This window comes from Schistocerca nitens, chromosome 3, assembly GCF_023898315.1.
Source record: "Schistocerca nitens isolate TAMUIC-IGC-003100 chromosome 3, iqSchNite1.1, whole genome shotgun sequence".
In the NCBI taxonomy this organism is placed as follows: Eukaryota; Metazoa; Arthropoda; class Insecta; order Orthoptera; family Acrididae; genus Schistocerca; species Schistocerca nitens.
In genome coordinates this window covers 49,340,840-49,360,888 of record NC_064616.1, presented here as the reverse complement: position 1 = coordinate 49,360,888, position 20,049 = coordinate 49,340,840, and the positions used below count along the sequence as shown (strand labels likewise).

Genomic DNA, 20,049 nt, shown 5'->3' with positions numbered 1-20,049 from the left:
ACAGTGATACATTTTTGAATAGGTCTTTAGGAGAGGAAATGAATTACCAAATAAAAAATATAGGGTGCCATTTGAAAAAGTCATACCGCTGTTCATATCTTTGTAAAAAACAAAGCTACAACAAAGGCAATCATGCTGATCCCCCTGATGGCTAAAGAACATTAGCTTGAAACATTTTGTAATTTGCATCTGGACAAACAGTTATTTAGGGTGGTCAAGATAAATGGGACACCCTGTATACATTTGTAGAAGATCTAATAACTCTTTAAGTCACAGTTTATCCTCCATAGATATACCAGAAAATGGAGTCTTTAGCAGATCATCTACAGAGAACAGTTTCATATTACATTTCCTTATATATTCACTGTTTTAACACCATCTTCCCCTTTCGACTTCCAAGGATACTAATTTTATATACTTTTGATATACATTTATCAAATTATATAAAATTAGTACCCTTGTAAGTCGAAAGGGAAAGATGGTGTTAAAACATGGTTCGTAGTAGGCTGTAATGTGATTTGTAGTTAATCATGTGATTAGCTAATTTCAACTACTTGTCATTGTCAAGTACCTGTAAAACTAACATGGAAAAGCACTACATTGTCTGCATACACTGCCAGGTATAAATAACACTTTACACAACTCGCATTAAGATAAAAGCATTACAGCTGTGTGCCTTCTCAGAGTTGATCATAGCATGGCTGACCGTCATGTCACCAGCTGACACTGGTTACTGGTTTCTAGTTATCGTGGAGAGAGTGCTACAAAACATGTTTTCATCAATTTCGTTTGCATACCATCACACATTCAGAGAGAAGTGGCATTATTTTAGTACAATTTGCAGCTCACATTCAAAGAGGACTGGTATAATTTTAGTGTGATACTCCCAGTGTGCTGTAGCACATTAGCACATGATCACCTGCTGCCACTGGCCATTCCACCTGCTCACGGTATGTATGCATACAAAGTTACACTGACATCTGACTGTGTCTTTTAGGTGCATCACTTTTTTTGTCAGGCAGTGTAATGCAATGATTTAACTTTTGGCTGCTCACGTAAGCCTGAGAAAGTGGTACCTCAGAGCACCAAGAAAATGTTTCAATGAATTTGTAGTGTGTGTGTGTGTGTGTGTGTGTGTGTGTGTGTGTGTGTGTTTGTTGTTGTTGTTGCCTGATAGGTCTGAAGAAGAACATTGTCAGAAAGCTTAACTATGAATTCACTCTTATTTATGTGCTTTTCTGCCACTCCATACCTGAAACATATGGTGAGTGGTTACCTTTACTCCTCCCAGAGTTTGTATTCCAGTGAAGACTTTCCAGGATCATATTATTAATTAATTATTATGATACAGGAAAGAGATGAAAACACTGATTAAGAGGGCAGCATACAATTCATATTTAATACAAAGTGCCGAGAGAAAAAGTTCAAAAGTCAAAATTTAACAAAGAAGTCATCTTTACTTTTCCAGAACCTGTTGGTCATGTCTTTGCAATAAATCCTCAATCACTGCTTATATGTGAGACAGATATTTGTAATATTGTTTTAATTGCCTACTCAATAAAACAAACTTATGTGGAAGAGAATACAAATACTTGTGAGGTATAATTAAAGTAACTCTGTACTATCACTTCATATACAAAACAGACTAGGAATTGTTGACTGTAACACAGGGAGAAATCGCTTGGAATTTGCTATCGCAAAACTTTTCTCCGATTTGATAGAAGTGGGCACTTCCTTGCACTAGAACAATGAAATATACATCAAAGGCACTACCTGACCATACAGATTCCAGTTACAAGACCAATGTTCAACAAATTTGAACATTCCTGCAGCTTTCACAGGATACACACCGCCTTCTTTCCCTTTTTCATTAAAGATGACTTTATTTTGAATATATAGTTAGTTCGAGTTAAACAAAGAGATTGTACATGATCCATGATTCAATAAGAAATGTAAATAAAAGAATGTAATGCAATTTGATAACAGTGGAGATTTTTCTGTTATAAATATCAAGTATGTCAACTAGGCTATTACAGGTCAGCAAAAATGCAAGTTTTTGGTAATTTGTGGCTTATGTGGGACCAGTAGGGAGATATTACGAACATAATTATAATACACACTTCATTGCTTGTTGTCTGTATAACTGTATTCAGTGATACCGATAAAGTTTCAAATTGATGGCACATACAATTATTGTAAAGAACATCATCATTTTCACTGCGTCATTTTTCAAATTTATCAAGATTGTGGTATCCACCAGAAATAGACAACATGAAACAGCAATATTAGTGACTGATTTTAGAGTGTGAGTGTAGTGAGGACTTTCGATCAGTGGAAGGTTTTGAAAGAGTATTAAGAGAGTGTAAGGGGGGGGGGGAGGGGGGGGAGATGGAGTTACAGTGGAGAAGACAACTTCAAGATCCACATTTCATTGCCATTCATAACAAATACCAAAATACTTCTGTTGTTGCTCTTTCCACAACATAAAAAAAGACAGTAAAGACAAAAAAATATTTACAAACATGTTGTGCACAAGCATAAAACAAATGAATTTGGTATCTTACCTCATAACCAAAGGTAACAGCCATAACAGAAATTAAAAAACCAAAGAGCATCTCTAGTTTGCGAAGTCCATACTTGTCGAGCAGCAAAAAAGTAAATGTGTCAACAACTGTTATTAGAACACCCACATAAAGTGGGACTCTGCAAATAAAATAAAGTAAAATAAAAAAGTTTGCTCTGTTTAGCACAAGAAAAGCAAAAATAAATAGGTACTCTACTAAGTAGCTGAATTCAGTAAATGGCAAAAACTAAAAGTGATTGAAGAAACAATATAGCTTTTTCAGTTTCTAACACAGTGAAAGCAGGAAAGTTGTTTCTGAAAAAGTAATAGAGCAAACCAGTGTGTAAATTCCATTCTGGAGTAGACTATAAGGGGTGCTGATGTACAAATAAAAAATAAGTAATAGCAAAATGATTTTCCAACCGAAATAAACTAAGTGAATGCAACAAAAAGAAACAGGTCTGATGAAATAAGGTATCATTACTGTAGCCTAGCTTACATACGATAATGGATAGTCCTTTGTGGAATATAAATAATTTAAGGAGTACAGACAACAACTAATCAGATACACAAGACTGATAATGATGCTAGCTTTTGGATGAAGCTTTCTTCATAGCTATAGAGTACAAAACACACCAGTTCGGATGCAATGTACTAACTATATTGCGCTGGCACAGCAGCTGCATTGCGGTCAGGGATTGTGTCGTGACGTGGGCAACAGCAGACAGTTGGCAGGGAGTGAGTGGGTTGGTTAGGAAATAAAGGCTGACAGCTGGGAGGGACAAGCAGCAGGTACACCAGATAGGAATACTACACCAGTGAGCTCTGTTTTGGTCACAAACGAAATCCAAACACATACGTGTGTGTGTGTGTGTACTCTATTGCTCTGAAGGAGGATTCCTCCAACAGGTAGCAACATTCTCTGTCTCATCTATGTCCCCACTAATGACTCGGCATCTCAACTATTTGGTTAATGTTTACCTTTACTCCTCAAGTTATTTATATACCAGGAAGGATTTTCCATTACCGTATTTATAATATCACTTGATTCCCTTCCATACTATGCCTCATGCTGTCTATTCTTTATCACCGTCTCATCTTCTAAATCTGTTTTTTTTTCTCTCTATATTTGTCAGTCCACATCTTCCTGTATGTGCCTTCCTTACACACACATATTACCAGCCTCATCTGGTGTGGTCACACTGCACCTCTGTGCCACCTTGCAGCACTACTCCAACAAAGTTTTCTATATATCTGTTGTCACCTTCCATTGAATTGATATGCTCTGTTTGACACACAGAATATCTCAATATAAAATAACTTTAGTAAGCAATAAATTTGAGTTAGATGTGGCAAGCAGTCACAAATAAAGTTTCTGATTAAAGGGACCAAACAGCTGGCACAAAACACAGGTTATTTTGATGTGATACTGATAACCACACTGATCTGATCTAGATGCTTAGTTAACAGGTAATTGCTGCCGAGATCTCATCCTATTAGTATAACATGATAAAGAAATTAAAATTGCTTTCTCCAAACTTACCCAGAAATGCTACTTTGATTTTTGACACTGGTAGCCAATAAAACAAGTTATTTTTGGATCACCTTGCATGCACATCTCTAGCCAGACTATCTCATGTTTTAAACTGGTATTTAGCTCATTACGTGTGACAGTTTCTTGTGAGAATAAATTCATCTTCATCATACAGTCTTTTTGAAAGATTTTGTTGCTAATAATTCTTTGATTCATCCAGCTTGGCCTTCCAAGCAATTTGTAGAAATTATTGCTATTACTATAAATGAAAATGGATGAATACTCAAACAGATAACCAATACCAGGTTTACATTTTCTCAGTCTGATCTGCAAGGATATCTTTACAGATCAAACATATATGCTACCTGTCTGTATGTAGTACACATCTGACATGTTCAGGGGAACCCATTAGTTTTCTGCCTGACAGCACATGTCAGTGAGTCTACATCCAGATGTATTACTGAATTAGCAGTACTTCTGGTTTCAACATCTCACTGTACACCAAATCACAGGACTCCAGTCAGTTCTGGGAACAACGCTACAAATGGCACGTTGTGCTTCCACCATTTCAGTCAGCCAACAAAAGGAACTGAAGATGGCATCTGAACCAAAGTTAGAGGAGTCACCAGGGCTGACATAAACCATGACTCGCAAATGACCATACCTTGTGCACTGTATAGTGGCCAATATAGCCTCTTCTCCAACTCTGGTGGAAACCTTCCTCCCAATAAAACACACTTCATGACTGCTGTGCTCCTGAGGGACTTCCATTACATATCTAAGAATGGTGTTCCCAATAACCAACAATAATTCTTCCCTCTGCACTTGCTATGAGTTCCCAAAAATATAAACCTGTCACATTATATGAGGTGACTCAAGCTGGCTCAAACATCTCTTCAGCAACAGACACCTCATACTCTAAGTTATACAGAGACAGGTGTGTATTCAAATGTACCATCTACACAAAGACCCATGAGCTAGACACAGTCACTGTGCACTCGAGCAGGCAAGTTTATGCACTTCAAAGGAAACAGGACCGATGCATATGAAGTGTCACACCTGACATCCCAGGCTTCCTCAACTCCGTGAAGCAGTCTGTAGCTTGTCAGTTGTATTCAAAGTTGCTTTTAGGCATTGGCAAACAGGGCCTAGTCCCTCTACATCTGTACAGAATCATACAGCCACTACTAATCTGTTACCAATAAATATAACTAACAAAGTACAGAAAAGAATTAAAGGCCTTAAACATGAATAATCTGTTCAAAATTACAGAACGAGACCTTGGTACCACCAATTCTTTTATTGCCATCTCTCAACTCTATTCAGATTTTTTATTCTTATTATCTTGCCTTTGTTTAACCTTGCCATATATGTTTTACTTACTTTGAAAGACGCCATCATAAATCACCATCACCATCATGTGCATATCATAGCTGCATTTATGCAAGCACTGCCTTAAATTATAGATAAGCAACACATGGCAGGAAAATGTCTTTTCCACTTAAAAGTAATGGAACTACTGGATTCACTTTAGGAACAATACGAGCACTGACTAAGTTTCCTTGAGTACTAAGAAAATAATGGACAGCTAACAATGTTAATACAAAACAGTACATGTCAAAACTAATTAATAGCCACACGCATTATCACTGATAGTTCAATAATTTTGTCTATAGTGCACACGGATATTGTTACATCCAGTTGCCTGAATACTTCGACAGTGGAATACAATAGCATCCCGATTCCATTTTGATCTTGCCTTAATACAACTTTATGGCTCCTCCTAGAGCTCCCTTGTAATCCTTAACTAAGCTGAGATACCACAAATCATAATATACTCTCACTGTCTAATTATAAGTCATTACAACCCCATCTAGCGATGACAATGGCTCAAGAAATTATACTATTCATTTTAATATTGGATTTAGAATGAAATAAATGATTTAATGAGAGTGACCATTGAACAAATTACACACAAACAATGATTATATCAGTTCGCTAACATGTATCTAAAAAGTAAAATAAAGACCATAGTATTTGAGTTTAACATGTTTATGTGTTTAACTTTTTATACTTACACCCTATTTGACAAAAGATATATGGCTATGGCTGTACCAATAACTTCTTGCATATCTGAACCAATAATGGCAACTTCTACCATTATCCACAAAAATATTCGAGGCAATTTTCTATACTGGCGATAGCACATTTCTGCTAGGTGAAGGCCAGTGACAACACCAAGACGTGCTGAGAGCCTCTGCATTACCAGACCAAGCACAGTAGCTGACATTAACACCCATAATAGCTGTAACAAGAGTAAACTTTGTAAATATTGAAGACATGTGAAGTACTGAAAAAGAAATATGCATTTGAAAAATATTTAATGGGTTACAGGTCTTCAGGCTTTGAAAATAATGTGATTTTTGTTACAGTTATCTTGCACCCAGAGGGGAAATAACACTGACAGCTAAGAAACAACATGAACCACCCTCCAAGTGCCTTTTTCATATGATCAGTGACCACTGTCCCCTATCATCATTTTTAAAAAAATGCATATTCTGCAGTCATAATAGGTATTTTTAGGTATGAAAGAGGTCAGGTCACCCCCTGTCTTTAAGACCAGGCATTTGAATGACAGATGGGCATATAAAAACTAATAGTAGCTGCGAAGCTTTCAGGACTTTATCTTCAGAGCAGAAAGGAAACACACTTCTTGAAACAATTGTATAATTCAAGCTACTACTGGTTAATTGGTCACCCTGGCATCTTACTTCCCACTATTCACACACAAGGTTACTGTCAACAAACGCAAATCCTTCCCAATCATATGGATTTTCCTTCACCTGAATAATCATCATCAAAATCTCTGAAAGTATTTCAGATTCATTCATTTTCTTCAGCCTTCTGAACAGGGCCATCTCTAAAAGCAGGAGGAACTTCAAGAAGAAACCAGCAACTATTTGAAATATCAAAATATAATCAAAACGCTAACTAAGCTTAAGGTACAGGAAGGCAATCAAGTTTGCTACACTGACTACTGATATAAACACCTAAATAGACAATGCAGTTAAAATATATCACAACAGAATGCACCTACAGACAGTGTGTACAATACACAAGTTATCTCGAGATCCATTTGTAATGGAGGGCATGCAAACCATGAGTAACCTCATGTCCACACACAATGTGTTAATAGTCTGCAGTGTGACACTGTGTCAACTGCTTTCTGGATATTGAGGAACACAGAATCTGCCTGTTGTCCTTCATAAATGCTTTGCAGGATATCATGAGAGAAAAGGGTAAACTGAGTTCTAAATCCATATCAATTTTTTGACAGAAGCTTTTCTGGCTCAAGGAAATTTATTATATTTTAACTTAGAATATGTTCAAGAATACTGCAACAAGCTGTTGTTAATGGCATTGGTCTGTAATTTTGTGGGTCCATTCTTTTACCGTTCTTATATACAGGAGTCACCTATGCTAGTTTCCAGTCACTTGGGACTTTGCACTGGGTGCGAGATTCATGATAAATGCACGCTAAGTAAGGGGCTAATGACAGAGTACTCTCTGTAAACCCGAATTGGGATTCCATCCCAACCTGGCATCTTAATTGTTTTCAACTCTTTTCCAGGGATGTGTATTACTATGTCCTCTATAAGGGAGTCTATGCAATGGGCAAGCAACGGTATGTTTGTACAATCCTCCCGTGTAAATGAGTTCTTAAAAACGAAATTTAAAATTTCAACTTTCTTTCAGTTCCTTCTACTGGCACATTAGAATTTTCACAGGTTCTCAGCAGGATGTTCTGCTATGGTATGATGCTGGGAGTTCTATTTTTCACACACTGATCTTTTTGCATACACACCAGTTCCTACTAATTTTTGCTTCTTGCCATTTTCACATTCTTTTTTGAACCAGAACCAAGAGTGCAAGAGTCCCTACTTTTTCACTATTTTCTGAATTTTGTTATTAAATCATGGTGAGTCTTTCTGTCCTTAATCCACTTATTCAGTACATTCTTCTCCAGAGCGCAGTTTACGATCAGCTTAAACTTGGCCCATAACTGCTTTACTCCACCATACTGGTGCTGCATACCACTGTTCCTGTGTAGAGTGTTGTCATTTTCTATTTCAATAGCCTCCCTCATGTTACAATCCCAGAAATAGTTTATTCTAATTAAAACAACTGTTCAGTCAGATAATTTTGATGTTACATTAGTGATATTAAATACTATCATCTATTAATATGTGTCTGTAAAGAAAGTGTTTCTACTGATGATCAGTTGCCAGTCTTGGCATTAGGCACTATCAGCAAGCAAGTTGTCCAACATTTAATACCAATTTCCTAGCACAGTTCCTTTAGATATATCACATGCTACTTTTGATTCTCACATGGTTTCCCCATTAAGAACACCATACTGGGTTCTATTGGATAGGGAGCCTCCAATCTAGCTATACATTTGTTTCAATAAAAGTATTGAAAAAGACTCCTGTATATAAGAACGGTAAAAGAATGGACCCACAAAATTACAGACCAATGCCATTAACAACAGCTTGTTGCAGTATTCTTGAACATATTCTAAGTTAAAATATTTTGTTTACTTGGCAACTGCATGGAACTGTATCTCTGGCTTTTCCAAAGTCAAGGAATACAGCATCAATTTGGATTCCATTATCTACAGGTTTCTCAATATTGTAAATAAAACGAGCATGCTGCATTTTATAAAACTAGTGCTTTTAAAATCTGTGTTGAGTTCTACAGAGGAACTGTTCTGTCTCCAAAACAGCAATAATATGTGAACACAATATATGTTCCATGAATACAAATCTTTACATTTACTTTTTAATTTGTCTTCTCCATACTGAAATATCAGGGAGACAAGTTAGTTCTGTTATTTTAGGTGCAAATTCATGAAAAACATATAAGAATTTTCAAAGTTTTCAAAAATGAGGAGTATATTTTTCTCTTAGTCAGGTATATCACAGTAATATCCGATAAGTGTCCTCTTCATTCATTGTGAACATATTCCTGACACCTTTTGCATAAACATCAAAATATGTTTAAAATCATAAGTTTTTGTATCTGTGGCTGCCAATGTAGCTCATCTATGAATACATCTAATTCTGAACTGGAAGCTTCTGAGTTATGCTCAGTTTGCATAGGGGGTTCTTTCCAACTTGATAAGTCAACATATTATTATAACCAGTATTGAAATTTTATAGTGTTCAAACAGTTGCACATTTTAACATTAAAAGTGTAAGTGCAGCTAGAGCATTTTGACAAGCGATGTCTTGTTTCCATCTCTTCTGAAATAATATATAGAATAAAGCTGGTAGGAACTGTGGAAAGATGGTACGTGTTACATATATACTTTCCTGGAAGCTAATCTACATTGGACAAAGTTGGGATCATCTGTTGTTGCTCTACAATTTCCAGCTTTTCTCCATATTGTATAATCAATATTATTTTTGTATATTGCACCGTTTCTTGCCTAACATAACATCACAATTAATTTCAGGCACCCACTGACAAAAGGTAACATCACATCACAATTAATTTCAAGTGCTCACTGACAAAAGGTATGACCTTTTTCTTTATTTGTAATCATAATATACAGGGTGGTCAGAAACAGACTGAAAAGCTTGTAAGGATGTTGCAGGTCATGTTGTGCTGAGAAATAATTGTTAAGGAAAAAGTTCACTATGTTGCACTGTTTCCAAGTTAATTAGCATTGAAGTTAGCCAATCAAACTGTTACTCATGCAAATTCAAGTGTCATGTTAGAGAGTGTCACCAAATGTATTCTTCATTTGGTTTCCTAAAACCAAAGAAGAGATTGATACAAATATTGGACTTGGCATGGTAATAAGGATTGAACCCGAGTCAAAGGCTGAGCAGTTTTGTGCGCTATCATTTATGCAAATGGTTCAAATGGCTCTGAGCACTATGGGACTCAACTGCTGAGGTCATTAGTCCCCTAGAACTTAGAACTAGTTAAACCTAACTAACCTAAGGACATCACACACATCCATGCCCGAGGCAGGATTCGAACCTGCGACCGTAGCGGTCTCGCGGTTCCAGACATCATTTATGCTTTAAGAACAACTGACACTAACTATATCTGGATGGCAGCTTTTAACTCAGAAATGGCACAATGTATCAATTTTTTTTCTTAACAATTATTTCTCAGAAAAACTTGCCCTGCAACACCCTTACAGGCTTTTCAGACTGTTTCTGACCATCCTGTATAATTATACAGATCTAAGCCCACATAACTAATTTGCCCCTAATTGTAATAATTAACTGATTATATTACACTCAACTTGCTCTCATTTCACTTAAAAATGGTCACATATTAATCACTAATTTTATTTCTTTTACTAAAATAAAATAAATAACAAATATTCTAAATATTACATTAAATTAATGCTTATCTCCAAATAATTCATAAAACAACTGGACATGGCTAACAGTAATGAAAAGAAGTCCACATAAGGATCAATACTTGTCAGGTATAAGCTTGTACTTTAGCTTGCTTTAGTAATTCATATCAATTCCCATGATATGAATGCTTCACATTTCATCTCTAAAAGTATAATTGTAGCTTATTATACTGTCATGCCAAAGTTACGTGGACCTCGACAATAGAATAAAGTACAGGAAATAAAGGAAAGGCAAACAACAACCTACAGCCCACTGATGTGTGGCACATAGAAACATGCAACACAAAACTGTTTATACTTGTTCTAGAGCTCTTGTTCTTTCTCTAGTAGAAGCACAAACATTCATGCACACAACACAGGCACCCAAATGAACATGCCTGTTTCCACAGTGAGATTCAATGTGGCCATGGGTATGTGCATTTGGGTGCTTGTGCGGTTGTGTATGTGACATGCTTCTACTAGAGCAAGAGCTTGGAAGCTGGTATACATAGTTTCCTATTGCAAGTTTCTATGTGCCACACATGAGCCAGCTATAGGTGAGTGGTTGCCTTCCCTTCCACCCAGGAATTTCCATTGTTGTTATGAACAATATACAGGATTATTCATGAGTACTTCTGGAGTTTCAGAAGGCAACTGCCAAAAAAACTACAGAGAATGAACACATATCAGTATATAGAGCATCTCTCCAAGATTTTAACTCGCATTACAAGTACTCAATATGGGCACCATTAGTGACATGGCACTGTTAATACATGTGTGAAATTCATTAAAGTTGCTGCTGCAGGAAGGCGCAATGTATCCCACGTAGGAAAACAGTTTATCAGGTTGCCTATCTTTTTGCAGATGATGCTGTAGTATATAGAAATGTTGTAACAATGGAAAATTGTACTGAAATGCAGGAGGATCTGCAGCGAATTGACTCACGGTGCAGGGAATGGCAATTGAATCTCAATGTAGACAAGTATAATGTGCTACGAATACATAGAAAGAAAGATCCTGTATCATTTAGCTACAATATAGCAGGTCAGTAACTGGAAGCAGTTAATTCCATAAATTATCTGGGAGTAGGCATTAGGAGTGATTTAAAATGGAACAACCATATAAAATTAATCATCGGTAAAGCAGATGCCAGACCGAGATTCATATGGAAGCATCCTGAGGAAATGTATTCCGAAAACAAAGGAAGTAGATTACAGTACACTTGTTCGCCCACTGCTTGAATACTGCTCACCAGTGTGGGATCCGTACCAGATAGGGTTCATAGAAGAGATAGAAAAGATCCAACGGAGAGCAGCATGCTTTGTTACAGGATCATGTAGTAATCGCGAATGCGTTATGGAGATGAAAGATAAATTCCAGTGGAAGACTCTGCAAGAGAGATGCTCAGTAGCTCGGTACGGGCTTTTGTTGAAGTTTCGAGAACATACTTTCACCTAGGAGTCAAGCAGTATATTGCTCCCTCCTACGTATATCTCACGAAGAAACCATGAGGATAAAATCAGACAGATTAGAGCCCACACAGAGGCATACCGACAATCTTTCTTTCCACGAACACTACGAGACTGGAATAGAAGGGAAAACCGACAGAGGTACTCATGGTGCCCTCCGCCACACATCGTCAGGTGACTTGCGGAGTATGGATGTAGATGTAGATATCTGCAGCCGTTAACTAATTCAATGCAACAATACAGAGTGAATGATTTATCTACATGTTCCGTCACATCTGCCTACTAGTGCAACAACTAAGCCACAGCATGTATTATGGATCAAAAGTTGAAACGATGCTCTATCAACTGATATGTCCAATTTTCTGTATTTCTTGCAGTTTTTGTGCACTTGTCTTCTGAATTCCTATAGGTCCTTATGAATGACCCTGCACTAAAATTTATGTGTTTTTGAAATGTGCAAATATAAAAAATAGGAAAAGTTGAAACCAATACTGGTATGATATTATCTATCTACCCCATAAAGTGTAGTGATTTTCAGAGTGCAAATGTAGACAACAATTGATAATGAAGAATGATAAGATGATCCATCCTTACTTTATACTGTGCAACACTTCCAGATTGCAAGTCCGATTCAATATTTCCAGGATCCAAATATGCAATGCTCATGAGAAATCCAGGGCCAGTACAAGCCCATAGTTTTCTGAAACTAAACCAGGAACCCTGAAAAGTAGGATACGAATATTTCTCATCACTGAAGTTCTTAAGACATCGAAGATCTCAAAAGTGCTACAGAATAAAATCAAAACATTACTGCTACCGTTGAGCTGATGCGACTATGGAAACACAAAATGAACTATTTTCTTTTAAGTATTAAATACAAAAATAATAAACAGATCGAGTTATGAGATTATGTTTCTCTGCTCATACACACACAGGTGTCTTCTGCAATTTTCGAGTCTACACCATTTCTGCACTATCAAAACTTAATTTTCTTAAGTGATAATATCATCATGGGTGATCTTCTGATAAAGCTCTCTCAACACTTTCACTGAAAATACACTAAAGACTTAATAATGCGAATGATAAATTGGCAAGTGTTACCCACAGGAGCATCATATGACTTGAAAATATATTGGAGCACTGGAGATAAATTCACATTTCTGAACTTTTTAAATCAATCCTTCCATTTACAAAACCTTCTCACAGAAGTAAATACTTGGCTTTTATTTTTAATGGACACCACAGAAGGAAAAAAATGTATACCGACAGCTACACCCAAGTTCAACCACACAACAGAAAATTGGAATTGTTCCAAGTTCATCTTAGCATATTTATGAGGACAAGGAGAAGTTGGCATGTTAATATTTCTTTATTAACATTGGCAAAATGTAGCACAATAACTTTAGTTATGTGTCAACTTTATCTACAGAATAGTTTTGCTTATATAATTGTTTGAAGTAGTCATATACGGTAGATTTTGTTCAAATTGATAAACTGGAATACCATGTGTTTTTCATTATACAATTCTTTGTTTTGGATGATTTATCACATATAATAATTCATACAGAATTGTTTAACGCCTATGAAGAGTATGTTCTTTCATTTTCAATAGTGATGTAGTGGGGAGCTTGGTTAAAATATGGCTGTACTTCTCCTGAAGATGATCATGTGAAAGGCATTCGTGAATTGCAACCACATATTTCCAACACTGAGAATAGACACAACTTGGTATTGGAAAACTGGCAAATGAATCTGTATGAAATAGCAGACACACTAAGCATATCAGAAAGAGCACAGTTTTTATTACATTAACAATTAACTATGAGAAAGCTTTACACCAGATAGGTGCCTCATAGTTTGAAAGCTAACTAAAAGAAAATGTGAAAACAAATATGTCAGCAATGTCTGAACTTGGTTCAAATGGCTCTGAGCACTATGGGACTCAACTGCTGAGGTCATTAGTCCCCTAGAACTTAGAACTAGTTAAACCCAACTAACCTAAGGACATCACAAACATCCATGCCCGAGGCAGGATTCGAACCTGCGACCGTAGCGGTCTTGCGGTTCCAGACTGCAGCGCCTTTAACCGCACGGCCACTTCGGCCGGCCAATGTCTGAACTGTTTTAAAAAGAATCAAACTGATTTTGTGTGCAGGTTTGATATTGTGGCTGCGACACTGGTTACCCACTTTGCACCATAAACAAAATAGTGATCAAAGCAGTGGATGAAAGCTGGTGGCCCCACACCAAAGAAGACAAATTTCATTTGGTCTGCTGTAAAGGTTACAGGCAGTTCGTTTTTTCTGGGATGCAAAGAGACTCTTCCTATTGTTTACACCAAAAACTGTAAAACAATAGATAATGAATACGATGAAAATCTTCTGGACAGACTAGATGAAAAATTAAAGTTTCAGAAGATACAAATATGGCATGTAAAAGTGCCTTCGCAGCATGAAAACCAAAGAATGTGAACTACATAATTTTAGAACATTCGTCCTGTTAACCAGATTTGGTACCCTCATGCTGCCACCTATTCAGACATCTAAAGAAATTTGTGATAGTCAAAGGTTATGGCAGCCACAGCTGGGTATTTTTAAGATCTTAAATGAACGCATTTCTGAGGTGGAATCTATTCACTGGAAGAAGGTTGGATAACATGCACTAACCTAGACTGAACTACATTGGAAAGTAAATTTTTACCTAAAAAAAAGGAGCATTTCACTGCAAGCCTGTGAACTCCTCACTATTCCCTCACACAGAAAGTATAACAAACAATGAACTTTATTTGTCTCTGAATTTTACATATCAAATATTTGTGCCATCCGAACAAGAGGCTTCTGTGAAACACTGCACAAATAAATAAAAAATTAACCTGAAAAGAAGTCGGAGTGACATTACATGAACGTACAAAATTGTTCTGGCTTTTGTACCTACTTGTTGACATGTTACCTATTGGCTCTTGTCTCAGGTTCTTTGGCCAAAGTTAGTTCAACAATTTTTCTGATTCCAGAATGAGATTTTCACTCTGCAGCGGAGTGTGCGCTGATATGAAACTTCCTGGCAGATTAAAACTGTGTGAAACCACACAGTTTTAATCTGCCAGGAAGTTTCAATTTTTCTGATGTTTCACCAGCACGGATGGCTGACGAAGTGTCAGAAAAATTGTCAAACAAATGTCAACTGAAGAACCTGAGACAGAAGTCAACAGGCAGTATGTAATTACTTTAATGTATCAGTTCACAAACAGCTACAATTTTCTTTCTTTCCACTTGTACCAAGCACATCATATTTCCATATACTGTCTGCTGGTTTTCAGCACTAATTGTAATATAAAATACAAAATTAACTATGACTATCACTGTAATGGCCTAACAGTAAAATAATAATAATAATAATACATTGAATGCAAGTCCAATGTTTCAATGAATACGTGGCTAAATTTTATTTTTGTACTTCACAGTACATATTATTATACAGTCAAATAAATACAAGTACTAGATCACTCGTCATTCTGCCCTGTAGACAGCAGTTGGCTGGCTGGAACACACTTACAGCCTAATCCATGAGTGGTGTTTACATTTGCATTTACTAATATCAGGAGTCCACTTAAGAATCTGTACAAATATTTTAACTTAAAAAAAAAAAAAAAACTAAATTAAATTTAACACACTCAACTGTATTATTTTGTAAAAGTATTATTCATATGTAAATAAAGGAAAAGGGTAATATATATGCCATCTTCAACAAAAGTAACTTACACCATCTATATCTGGTATTGTAATTTTTTCTTCTGAGAAGTATGTCTGCTGAGTTCCTGGTGACAATGTTGTAGTCTCTGTAGCATTTTGTGGAGGCAAGCTTCGGCTACTGGAACCAGATGAATTACTTCTCTTTGGATATTTACTGTTGTCTTCATTCTGTCCAGGCCCATGCATGCTGTCAGCTAACTGTAAAAGAACACCAATTATAATTATAGCAAAAATATCATCATCATCATCATCATCATCATCATTAGTAGTAGTAGTAGTAGTAGTAGTAGTAGTAGTAGTAGCAGCAGCAGCAGCAGCAGCAGTAAAAGAGGATGAGGAGGAGGAAGAAGAAATATTTAGTTACCACATAATATTCAGTAAAGAACATAAAATACAAAGAAAAGACAAGAAGACACTGTTTGTAATAAATGTGAGACCAGAAATCTCAAAGATTGCTTATTTCTTTTCAACCTAATACAGAGCAGTATCTTTTCTTAAAATAGTTCTCACATTCAATACAACATCAGTTCCCTAACAATTCTAGTTTCTAAGGTCTATTTTTACTTTTTACAACATTCCACTTACTTGTTTCATAATTCCATTTTTAACAACCCAACATTATCTGTCATTTATTTGCAACAGAAAACCTCTGCACTTGGACATAATAACTTACATCTATAAGGGGCATTTAAATGAAACCCAGTCCCTAGTGTAAAGCAGCTGTAATGATTTTATTAACTCAAAAATGTAGTTATACACAGTACACATACTCAAAAATAGTCACCAAAACTGTTGGCACATTTATCCCATTGCAACACTAGCCGGTCAACTCCATCCTTGAAGAAGTTAGTAGGCTGCTGTCGGATCCAGGCCCGGAGCCAGTCACACACTTTGTTATCTGTTGTGACTCCATGTCCGCAAATAGCTTTTTTTTTAGCCATCCAAACACACGAAAGTCACACAGTGAAAGGTTGGGACTGTACGGTGGATGTTCCAGTGTTTCCCACCGAAACCGCTGCAATGTCGTCCTATGCAGGAGGATAACGCCATTGGAAAACATGCCTTGGCATTTTGAGTCGATGGCTCATCTAAGGTTCTGTAATGTGGCTTGATAACGCTGGGCATTGATGGTGGTTCCCCAGTCGAGGAACTTGAAAAGCAGTGGGTCTTGTGGTAAAAAAAAAAAAAAAGGACATCATGTCCTTATCAGAACTGGTGTGCACGGCCTTTGATTTCTTTGGAGGGGTGAAGTCACGTTTCCACTACTTGCTCTGATGCTTGCTTTCCGGTTCAAAATGGTGACAGAAAGATTTATTCCTCCTCATGATAAAATTGCAGATGACTCAAAGACAGCACCATTTTATTTTGCTGTTCGGCAGTCAGTCGGTGGAGAACTCACTGCGCACAGATTTTTCGAAAGTTCAAGTGTTGATGCATTATGGTGTGGGCAGTGCTGACACTAATACCCAGTAACCGATGGATCTCATCCACAGTAATTCTGCGGTTATCCAAGACTAAAGCATTCACTTCCGCAACCATTTCTGGTGTGATGACAAGATGAGCCAGTCCAGGACAAGCATCATCTTCCAGTGACTAGTGCCCCTCAAGGAATCATTTGCGCCATTCCACAACACTTGAACAACTCAGTCTGTACTCACTGTACGCAGCCTTCATCCGTCAATACACTTCACGGCCTCCAACTCCCCCCGCCGCCAAAAATCGAATCACTCCTCGTTGTTCCTGCTTACTCGCCTGTATGTTCAGTGGTGGACAATAACTTGTGTGACCACCTTTCCTTTGGCGTGAAACCACATTGGCACTATGCAACATCAAATGGTGTGCATGCATCAATCTCTCTATCAATTGATGGTGCCATGTACCCACAGTTATGTGGTGCCACCTTATGTGTAAGGCAAAGGTAGATGCACTGACCAGGTTTCATTTGAATGAATCTCATACATACATATTCCACAAGCCCCCTATGGTGTGTGGTGGTGGGTACCTTGTACAACTACTAGTCATTTCCTTTCCTGTTCCACTAGCAAGGAGAGAGAGGGAAAAAAACTATCTATATGTCCCTGTAAGAACCCTAATTTCTCTTATCTTACCTTCACAGTCCTTACACAAAATGCATCGGCAGCTGTAGAATTGTTATGCAGTCAGCTTCAGATGTCAGTTCTCTAAATTTTCACATAAGTGTTCTGTGAAAAGGACGTAGTCTTCCCTCCAGGGATTTCCACTTGATTTCATGAAGCAACCGTAATACTCACATGTTGATCCAACCCACAGGTAACTAATCTAGCAGCCCACCTCTGAACAGCTTTAATGTCTTTCTTTAATCTGACCCGGTGGGGATCCCAAACACTCGAGCAGTACTCAAGAATAGGTCACACTAGTGTTCTACCTGTGGTATTATCTATAGATGAACCATGCTTCCCTAAAATCCCCCAATAAAACAAAGTCAACCATTAGCCTTCCCTACTAGCGTCTTTATGTGGTCATTCCAATTCATATACCATTGCAACATTACACCTAGATAATTAATTGATGCGACTGTGTTAGGCGGTACACTTCTAATGCTGTATTCTAACAAGATGGCAATGCTTTTCCTAGTCATTACATTAACTTCTACATTTAGAGCAAACTGCCATTCATCACACCAGCCACAAATTTTGTCTAAGTCATCTTGTATCCTCCTACAGTCACTCAATGATGACAACTTTGCATACACCACAGCATCATCAGCCAACTGCAGAAGAGTGCTGCTCATTCTGACTGTCAGATCATTTATGTATTTAGAGAATAAGAGTGGTCCTATCACACTTACATAGGACACACCTGACAAAACCCTTCTCTCTGATGAACTACTTGCTGTCAAGGCAACATAATGTGTTCTATTGTTTAAGAAGTCTTTGAGCCACTCAAATATCTGGTACTCTATTCTGTATTGTCGTACCTTTGGTAACTGTCTGCAGAGGGGCACTGTGTCAAATGGTTTCCATGAATCTAAGAGTATGGAATCTGCCTGTTGCCCTTCATCCATAGTTCAAAGGATAACATGTGAGAAAAGGGCAAGCTAAGTTTCGTACACGTGACGCTTTCTAAATCTGTGCCGATTCGCGGACAATATTCAGACTCAGAATATGCTCAAGAATTCTACAGCAAAAGGATGTTAAGAATATTGATTTGTAATTTTTCAGGTCCGTTCTTCTACCCTTCTTATACAAAGAAGTTACCTGTGCTAATTTAGAGTTGCTTGGGACTTTGCACTGCATGAGAGATTCACAATAAAGTTAAGTAAAGGGCCAATGCTGTAGGGTACACTCTGTAAAACCAAACTGGGATTCCAGCCAAAACCTGGTGATTTATTTGTTTTCAACTTTTTCAGTTGCTTCTTTACATCACAGAAGCATATTACTATTTCCTCCATATGATAGTTTGTATAACGATCAAATGATGGTACGTTTGTATGGTCATCCCACACGAGTGACTTCTTATATGAGAGATTTCAAGCTTAGACTTTCCTTTCTCTGTCTTCCCGTGCCCACCAGACTGGTCAACAAGTAACTGAATAGAAGCCTTCAACCAACTTTGCGATTTATCTACAACAAGAATTTCCTCGGGTTATCTGGAAAAATCTTTTGCTATGGTATGATGGTGGTATTGTTGTATGCTCCTCCCATTGATCTATTTACAGCCACATGAATTTCTACTAACTTTGGCCTATCATTCGTGTGTGTTTTTTTTTAACCAAGAGTGCAACAGTCTCTGCTTACCCAGCAATTTCCAAATTTTGTCATTAAACTGCAGTGGGTCTTTTCTGTCCTTAATCCACAGGACATACTTCTCCAGGGCACTATTTACAATCTGTTTAAACTTTGCTCATAATTCCTGTATGTCCATCATACTGGAACTACATCGTGTCCATTACTTTTCTAAGTGGGATGCTTATTAACTTTAGTAACCATCATCGCTATGATATCAGGATCACTAATCCCATTCTCTATACTGACACCATCAATAAGGTCAGGCCTGCCTGAAGTGGCAAGGTCTAAAATATTTACAGTGTGTATGGGCTGTCATACTAGCTGCTCAAGACAGTTTTTGGAAAACTGTTTTTCAAAGTACTTCACAAGACTGCTTGTCAGTACCACCTGCAACAAATCCACAGATGACCCAGTCTATACTCATCAGGTTAAAATTGGCTCCAACTGCTGAGAGCAGACTTTCTTTGAATGACTCAAACTGTCACACCAAAAGCACGTGGCCAGTAAAAACAACCGATAATAACTAACTTGAGTTCACCTACATGC

The 20,049-nt window shown here is 37.3% G+C and overlaps 1 protein-coding gene across 1 annotated transcript in view; it reads right to left on the bottom strand.

Moving 5' to 3' along the window:
- LOC126247997 (protein Malvolio) overlaps positions 1 to 20,049 on the bottom strand; it is a 113,779-nt gene that overhangs the window by 83,485 nt on the left and 10,245 nt on the right. The window contains exons 2-5 of the mRNA XM_049948579.1: positions 15,746 to 15,934; positions 12,582 to 12,707; positions 6,176 to 6,402; positions 2,565 to 2,703 (exon numbers count right to left, since the gene is read on the bottom strand). Of these exons, the coding sequence (XP_049804536.1) occupies positions 2,565 to 2,703; positions 6,176 to 6,402; positions 12,582 to 12,707; positions 15,746 to 15,934 (681 nt within the window). The remainder of the gene's footprint in view (positions 1 to 2,564; positions 2,704 to 6,175; positions 6,403 to 12,581; positions 12,708 to 15,745; positions 15,935 to 20,049) is intronic.